An 8756-nucleotide genomic window follows, 5' to 3' on the forward strand; every position below is an offset into this window, starting at 1 on the left:
AATTGTTCATCTTACTATTACCTGCAGAAAAGCAGGTTCTTTTTATGAAACTTTATATATTGTAACAAGAACCAAATAAATAGTTTTTTTTTTCATTTAACCACCTTTTTTTTTTCCTGTGCCCACATCTGCCCTCAGCAAGGATAGGACTCTTAAGCATGGACTCAGTTTTGTAGCACTCAAGCCTACATGTTTCTCAATCATGTGGCATCAAAACTTGCTTATCTTGTAAAAATGTCAATTGCTTTATCTAAGAGAGGTGTAAAACGCACATGCATCCAGATTGTTGATGGCCATTTTCGCAGTAACTCTTGCGGTACTATGGAAGAACTCTAGAAAACATGAGGTAGGTAGGTAGCTTTAATTGCAGAGATACAGGCAAAGGCAAGGAATTTGAGAAAGAAGAAAAAGAGATGCATAAATAGTGGATAACCACAAAGACAACACGATATGTAAGCGGTCTACCAACAAAACACAATTAGGACATGTACCAAGATGGACTAACTGGCCAGTATCAATAAATTGATAAGAAAATTTTACTGAGGAACCAGACATTTCATCAATGAACTTCATTAACACAAAAGATTTCCTTGTCAAACAAGTCCTTGTTATCTAAACATAGGTCAACTGGCAAAACAAAAACACTCGCCTAAATCCTATGCTGTTAAAATGGAAATAGAACTTACATGTCACAAACCAAGAAAACCAAGTCAGCTGTACAAGAAACTTGTCATCTTCACGATTAATACACAAACAGGGACTTTCATCAACTTCAAATATCTTCTCAATGACTACGATGCTAAGGCCAGCTCTGCCCAAGCCAAGGAAGACTCCTTTAGATTAGCAGTGGGAGACATATCGATACCATTTTCCAGCATGGAGCATAGTACCGTCATCGGTGGGCGCTTGGCTGGGTCAGGTTGAATGCTCAAACTCACCACCTCACATATGACACGGACATCTTCATACCGGAAGTATTTCAGTTGTGGATCGACCAGACAAGAAATCATCTCAGGCAGATCTACGTACTCCCTTGCCTAGAACAGAAACCCAAGTGAATGTTTAACATGCATGATTACTCAAAATTCAACCTTGAAAGCATATATGCAATTTCTCACACATTTAATTTACTGAAGGAACCACTCACCCAGTCAACCAAGCACCCTTTCTCTTGGCAGTAGGGAGGTCTACCACTGATAATTTCGAGTAAGAGTACTCCAAATGCAAAAATGTTTCCTTTGACATCTGAAGAGAATCTTCCAACCAACTCTGTGGAGTATCCAGTGTAGTTGACCGAACCAGAATTTTTCTCGGACCTTGAAAGTATTGCTTTCCAACTCTCAAAATCAACCAGCTAAACAGTAAAGAATAGCTTATCAATGATAACTTCACCGGGATCACAAGAATACGAAAAAAAAAATCGAAAAGAAAAGAAACATTGGCACATGTCAGTATCATATCAACCTGGGTGGACTGAATGATATTTTCTATCCATCTTCACAAAATTATATTGATAATGAAATAGAAAGAAAAAGTAATATTCCAGAGTTCAATATGGAAACAAACATCGCATTGCAAATGACCGAGTACAATGCTGATTGCCCACTAGGTATACCTTGGGTGAAAATTCTTCTGTGAGATAAACGGCACTGGAATTCAACTCTGATAAAGTGAAAGAAGGCTGAAGCTCACAATGGACGTATCTGAGGCCACGAGCTATTCCCACAACAATTTTCATGCGCTTAGCCCATGATAGTTGGCATTCCTCTCCATCTGAAGTAGATTAAGCAAGCAAATGTTTTAATTATTGAAACATTCAATACAATGGCATAATCGACATAAGCCTCAACAACAATTTAAGAGAGAGAACATACAATGAAGGTGTTCATACAATGTCCCATTGGATGCATACTCAAAAACTAGCATCCTCGAAAATGGATCATTCTCACTGCAGTAGCCAATCAACTTGGCTGTATTCTCATGGTTCAACCTTGACAGGTCTGCTGCCTATGTTAAAGAACAATATTTTAGAAACTTGCAATTGATCTCAATCAAACGGATCTTATACCATTTTCATTTTGCTAATTTAGCTAGGTTAAAACAGATTTGAATCAAACAGGGTATGTAAGATGAGGGCTTCCTAGTGAACTATTACATAGGTGCGGCAGTGAAGAGTGCGACAAAGCAATTTCAAGAAACTTGAGTGGGGGATTGCAGATATATATGTGGTATGTGTGTGTGTGTCTATGTCGCATGGATACAGATGGGGGAGCGGGATACGATGTGAATGTGCTTGGTATGCTTTGATCGTTTTCAAAAATTAGGACATGGGGACATGGCTGTACACACATATAGATGTATGTGTGCATGTGCTTATGTGAAATAACAATTCTAAACCAATATAATTAGGAACATCAAATAATGACACTAAGTTGAAATTGAAATGTAATGTATTTGATCAAAAATTTTAAAAGAAAAAGAAAAGTGAATATGAAATAAGTAAATATGGTCATAAAAAGAGTAGATAAAGTTAATGACACAATTATTGACTGTGCACGAAACGGGTTTGTCTGTGTCCATGAAGTGTTGTATTGTATCTATGAGGTGTCTGAGTGTCGTGTCGTATCGACACGGGATACACATGCTAAGTGTCCGTGTGATATAGGTGTGTGTGCACGCGTGAGGGTGTGTATATATATTCCATAGAATGCATTTACAATTATACAGAAGTTTTTTAAGTTTTTAAGTATTTTTAAAACTTGGACAGTTTGGAGCTATTGCCACATAGGTGTGGGTGAAGGTGCATCACAGGTGCTTTGGGGGTGCAGAAGCACCCATGCTACATAGCTGGTGAGAATTCATCTAAAGGTGCAGTTTAGAATTCCCACACGTGAGAATTCTAAGAGCAACATTCTTCATGTTGCACAGTGAGTGGAAAAGGAACCCAAGTTCCATAGAGTTCCCAATCATTATTTTCACATTACCACTTAGACAGGTGATGAAGGGGATCCTGCTATCATGAATCCCTTGTTAAATTATGTATATAAATATATATATATATATATATACAGTTTTTCTTTTTTTATTCTCAAAATACCTGATAGGGGTATTTTGGTAAAATCCCCATGTAACCCTTTTTTTCCTTTTTTATTTTTCTTTTCTTCTTTTTTCCTTTTCCTTTTTTCTTTTTTTATTTTTACCTTTTTGTAAGACCACAAGGGCCCCACTCATGTAGTCGTTGGGGCCCCAACGGTCATATTTATGACCGTTGGGGCTCCCAACGACTACATGGGAGCCCCTTGTGGTCCCTTCTTCATTGCTCCCTCCTCTATAAATAGAGGAGGTTTTCCTCTTGTATTGTAAGGGTTGTTCACCCTCTTTTTCCTTCTTCAATAATATCCAACTTATGACTTTTGGTCATTTTTCCCTTTTGTGGGTTTTTGTATACACTTTTAGTGTTTGTGTTCTTGGCTCTTGGAATCACTCTTAAAGAGTGATTTGCTTTATTGGTGCTTCCGCCACTCCCCCTTTTTCATTTCATGGTATCAAAGCAAGGTTGGTGATCCGGCTTCTACCTTTTTGGTGCCTTGGGACGCGTGCCTCTCAAGCTTTTGAAGAAGGAAAGAAGACCTTTTCGGCTCCTATGGAACGTGACTCTAAAGTTGAGCTTTCTTTCAAGCTCAATGGATCCAATTATCTTATGTGGGCCTCCGCTATGGAAAATCATCTAAGAGGTAAGAAACTTTGGGGTTTTGTTATGGGAACTACTCCCGAACCCTCTCTTGTTCTCACTAAAATTGAAAATGATGTTGAAAAAGCTTTAGATGGCGATGAACACATCAAAGCTATAAATGATCATCAATCCAAAATTGAGGATTAGGAAAGTAATCATGTCAAAATTTTGGCATGGTTTATGAACAATGTGGACCTCAAAAATTGTGCAAATATTGCAAAATTTAGAAGAGCCAATGAGGCATGGTTCTTCCTTAAGGGTATGTATACCCAAAAGGATCTTGCTAGACAATTTTTTTGTCAAGACAAAATTTGTTCCACTAGACAAACGGATATGAGTGTCCGTGACTACTTTAGTTCTTTAACCCCTCTTTGGGATGAGCTTGTTCTTCTTGAGCCTAAATGGGTGGCTACGAAAGATATTGAGTTAAGAAGAGAACAAATTGAAAAGGAGCACTTTTTCCAATTTCTTCATGGTCTACGACCGGAATATGAACAAGTTAAGGCATCTCTTCTCCATAGAAGTAAAGTCTTACCCATTGAAGACGCCCTTGCCGAAGTATGCCAAGAAGAAACTCGACTTGGCCTTAGTATCAAGAGTGATGAAGTTTTGGTCGTTTCTAGGTGCGGATCAAATGTAAAAGCATATAGACCTCCCCACTTTAACAAAAATAATGGATATAGAAAGGGAGTGATTTGCCACTATTGTAATGAACCGGGTCACATTAAACCGGTTTGCCCAAAGCTTAAAGGAAAAGTGACCGCGGTTGGAGAAAATTCTCCAAAGAAGGAAGAAGAAAGTGTCAAAGAGGGAGATATCAAAGAAACTCTTAATCATATCTCCGAAGTTCTCCAACATCTTCTCAAGACTTTTTCATCTTCAACATTCGGAGCCGCCATCGCCTACTCTTCATCACCTCCAGGTACGTGGATACTAGACTCTGGTGCTTCTTTTCACATGACATCTCATAAAAACTCGCTTTCTAATGTTTTTTCTGAACCCATATCCTCTTATGTTTCAACGGCTGATGGGACATCGTTAAAAATTGAAAGTATTGGAACACTTGATTTTAAAACTTCTCAAACCTTCTTTGTTCCTAAAGAGTCGTTCCAAAAATTAATCTAAATCTTTTTTCCGTTTCCCAAATCACCGATCATGGATGCCAAGTCTCTTTCTCACCTAAAGATTGCACCGTGCAGGATCTCCAGTCAGGGAAGCTGATTGGGCAAGGCCATAGAAGGCGTGATCTCTATTTTATGGATTTTTTGACTCTTCCATCTAAGTCATCCTGCAATCTTGTAAAGGACAAAGGTATTGGAATTTGGCATGAGAGACTTGGTCATCCAAATTTTGTGAAAATGTCTTTTTTTCCTTTTTTGAACAATACTTGTAAAGACAATCACATGACTTGTAAAGATTACATTTTTGGGAAATCTAAAGCTACTTCATTTCCTCAAAGAAATTATTTCACCACTCGGCCTTTTGAACTTGTTCATTCAGATGTATGGGGACCTTCCCCTATTTTGTCCAAAGAAGGATTTTCGTACTATGTGGTCTTTATTGATGACTTCACTCGATTTACATGGATTTACTTTTTAAGTCGCAAATCCGAAGTTTTCTTCTTCTTTAAAGAATTTCATGCGATGGTTAAAAATCAATTTTTGGGAAATCTATCAATTCTTAGGTCTGACTCGAGAGGTGAATACATGTCCAATGAATTTCAAAACTATTTAAAAGAAAACGGAATTTGCCATCAACGTTCTTGCCCAAACACTCCGCAACAAAATAGTCTTGCGGAAAGAAAGCATAGACACATAATAGAAACCACAAGAACCCTTATTAATCTCAAAAAATATTCCAAAATCTTTTTGGGCCGAAGCGGTTCTAACCTCAACGTATCTTATCAATAGAACCCCTTCATCTTCTTTAAAAAATCTTTCTTCATTTGAGAAACTTTACAATATGTCTCCCGATTATAAAAGACTAAGAATTTTCGGATGTAAATGCTTTGTTTTAACCCACAAAAATGAAAACTTTCTTCTAGAGCTATTGAATGCATTTTCTTAGGATATGGCGAAAAACAAAAAGGTTATCGATGCTTTGACACATCAAATAATAAACTTTATATCTCAAAAGATGTCACATTCTTAGAAGAAGAAAATGTTTTTTCGCATAAATCAAATGAAGATATTGATTATTCCTTTTTATTTGACTTATTGCCTCAAGAAAAGGTCATTGATGATGTTGAATCTAGTGAATCGCTCATAGACGATTTTTTTGAACCTCCAAATGATGACCAAAATTTACAAGAAAATGTACAAAGGCAAATACAAGTCTACTCTAGAAGAAATGAAAGTAATCCCCCTTGTGCCCTTGAAAAAATCTCTCAAAATGAGTCAACTGAAGAAACCTCTCAAAGAAGATCAAATCGTATTTCAAAAATATCAAATAGATTTGTATCTTATGATTCTTTTTCTCCAAATTTTCGGGCATGTCTGCTTGCTCTTCACTCAATTCATGAACCAACTCATTATAATGATGCTAGACAATATGCTCATTGGAATGAAGCAATGGAACTGGAACTTAATGCACTTAAGAGGGCTCAAACTTGGAAATCGTTGATCCACCCAATGGCAAGAAACTCATTCGATGCCGATGGGTTTTTAAAGTTAAAATTAAGTGCGATGGATCTTTAGAAAGATATAAGGCCAGGTTAGTGGCCAAGGGATATACCCAAGAGTATGGGGTAGATTATGATGAAACCTTTGCCCCTGTTGCTCGAATGACTAGTGTTTGAGCTCTTATTGCAATAGCCTCTGCCAAAAAATGGCCAATTTTTCAACTAGATGTCAAAAATGCCCTTTTAAATGGAAATTTAAATAAAGAAGTTTACATGGAACCACCTCCGAGTATGAATTTAAATGGTAAAATTTTGAAATTAAAAAAGGCCTTATATGGATAGCAAGCTCCTAAAGCTTGGTATGATAAGTTTAGTAATGTATTAATCAATTTAGGATTTACTTTTTGCTATACTGACACTGCTCTTTTTGTTAAGAAAATAGGTAATTTCATTGTTATTCTTTTGTTATATGTTGATGATATGATCATCACTGGGGATGACAAAAGGGAGTAAATGATGTGAAGTCTATGTTAAAAGAAACTTTTGATATGTCTGACCTTGGATTCTTGAGATATTTTTTAGGAATTGAAGTGGCTTACTCCCTGCAAGGATACATTTTATCTCAGATGAAATTGGCAGCAGACATTTGTACCAAATCTGGAATATCTGATGAAAAGAAAGTTGAGACTCCCGAAGTTATCAATGCAAAACTGAGACTTGAGGATGGTGTTCTTCTTGAGGATTCAACTCCCTATCGTCAATTAATTGGATCTCTCACCTACTTATCCATCACCCGTCCAGACATAGCTCATGTGGTTCATGCTGCAAGTCAGTTTCAGCATGCACCTACTACAGTTCATATGGCGGCTGTAATGAGAATTGTGCGATACATCAAAAACACCATCTCCAAGGGACTCTTCTTATCCTCTTCCTCATCTCTTGAATTAACTGCTTTTACTGATGCTGACTGGGGAGGAAATCACAATGATCGTATCTCAACTACTGGTCTTTGCATTTTTTTAGGTGAATCTCTCATCTCGTGGAGATACAAGAAGCAGCAAAAGGTCTCACTATCATCCACTGAAGCTGAATATCGGGCTATGGCAATGACAACAATGGAAATCGTGTGGCTCAGAGGGCTCCTTCGTGACATGGGTGTCCTTATTTCCTCACCCACCAAGCTCTGCTGTGATAACAAAAGTGCGATCTACATTGCAAGCAACCATACGTTTCACGAATGGACCAAGCATATCGAGATGGATTGCCACTACGTTCGAGATGAATACCTCAAAGAAACTATCACATTACCATACGTCACTTCAGAATATCAACTGGTTGAATTCTTCACCAAAGCGCTCCTAACTCCACGATTTATGTTTCTTCTTGGTAAACTTTCGGTCTTTTCCCCGTAAAGTTTGAGGGGGCGTGTTAAATTATGTATATATAAATATATAAATATATATATATATATAAATATATATATATAAGTATATATATATATACATATATGTATATATATACAGTTTTTCTTTTTTTGATTCTCAAAATACCTGATAGGGGTATTTTGGTAAAATCCCCATGTAACCCTTTTTTCCTTTTTTATTTTTCTTTTTTTCTTTTCTTCTTTTTTTCTTTTCCTTTTTTCTTTTTTTATTTTTACCTTTTTATAAGACCACAAGGGCCCCACTCATGTAGTCGTTGGGGCCCCAACGGTCATATTTATGACCGTTGGGACTCCCAACGACTACATGGGAGCCCCTTGTGGTCCCTCCTTCATTGCTCCCTCCTCTACAAATAGAGGAGGTTTTCCTCTTGTATTGTAAGGGTTGTTCACCCTCTTTTTCCTTCTTCAATAATATCCAATTTATGACTTTTGGTCATTTTTCCCTTTTGTGGGTTTTTGTATACACTTTTAGTGTTTGTGTTCTTGGCTCTTGGAATCACTCTTAAAGAGTGATTTGCTTTATTGGTGCTTCCGCCACTCCCCCTTTTTCATTTCATCCCTTGCACACATTTATGTGGAATGATTGATCTTGAAATTTTTTCTTGCAAGGATTCATATTTATACTCATTCAAAACACAGAACTTTTCGTCTAATGTATCTAAATACAGGCTTGAGAACAATGTATGAGAAAAATGTTTTTGGAGACCTATAACTCAAAGATAACAGGTACAGATTAATTGAGGATTTATGACCAATTTTTTCTTCTCAACAATGAAACTCTGGCTTCAACTTGATCTTTGTGTACATGATTTTAGGGTTGCTTATGAGCTTTAACATTCAGCCTATAGGGAACTAGAAAGCAGAACCAGTAGAGGAAGAGACTTCAAGCTCTGGAAATGATCCTCTAGCTTTTCGATTAACCATCATGTTAACATTGGCTTTCAAACATAAATATAGGG

General features: G+C 37.1%; 1 protein-coding gene across 1 annotated transcript; it reads right to left on the reverse strand.

Moving 5' to 3' along the window:
* Window positions 1-554: 554 nt before the first annotated feature.
* Window positions 555-8721, reverse strand: LOC149845068 (putative LRR receptor-like serine/threonine-protein kinase At1g63430). The gene is made up of 5 exons (XM_089986958.1): window positions 8680-8721; window positions 1875-2007; window positions 1616-1773; window positions 1148-1354; window positions 555-1037 (listed from the first exon to the last, which is right to left on the reverse strand). The coding sequence occupies exons 1-5, from the start codon at window positions 8719-8721 to the stop codon at window positions 792-794; spliced, it is 786 nt and encodes a 261-aa protein (XP_089843084.1). The 3' UTR covers window positions 555-791.
* Between the last annotated feature and the right edge of the window lie 35 nt (window positions 8722-8756).

This window comes from Nuphar pumila, chromosome 2, assembly GCF_984573655.1.
Source record: "Nuphar pumila chromosome 2, dmNupPumi1.hap1.1, whole genome shotgun sequence".
NCBI lineage: Eukaryota > Viridiplantae > Streptophyta > Magnoliopsida > Nymphaeales > Nymphaeaceae > Nuphar > Nuphar pumila.

Bases quoted from the DNA above. Each gene is read 5' to 3' on its own strand.
- LOC149845068 (XM_089986958.1), bottom strand. From the start codon at position 8,721: ATGGTTAATCGAAAAGCTAGAGGATCATTTCCAGAGCTTGAA. The intron at 1,774-1,874 runs GTATGTTCTCTC...AATCTACTTCAG, and splicing joins ATTGTATGAACACCTTCATT to ATGGAGAGGAATGCCAACTA. The intron at 1,038-1,147 runs GTGAGTGGTTCC...TTTCTGTTCTAG, and splicing joins AAGGGTGCTTGGTTGACTGG to GCAAGGGAGTACGTAGATCT.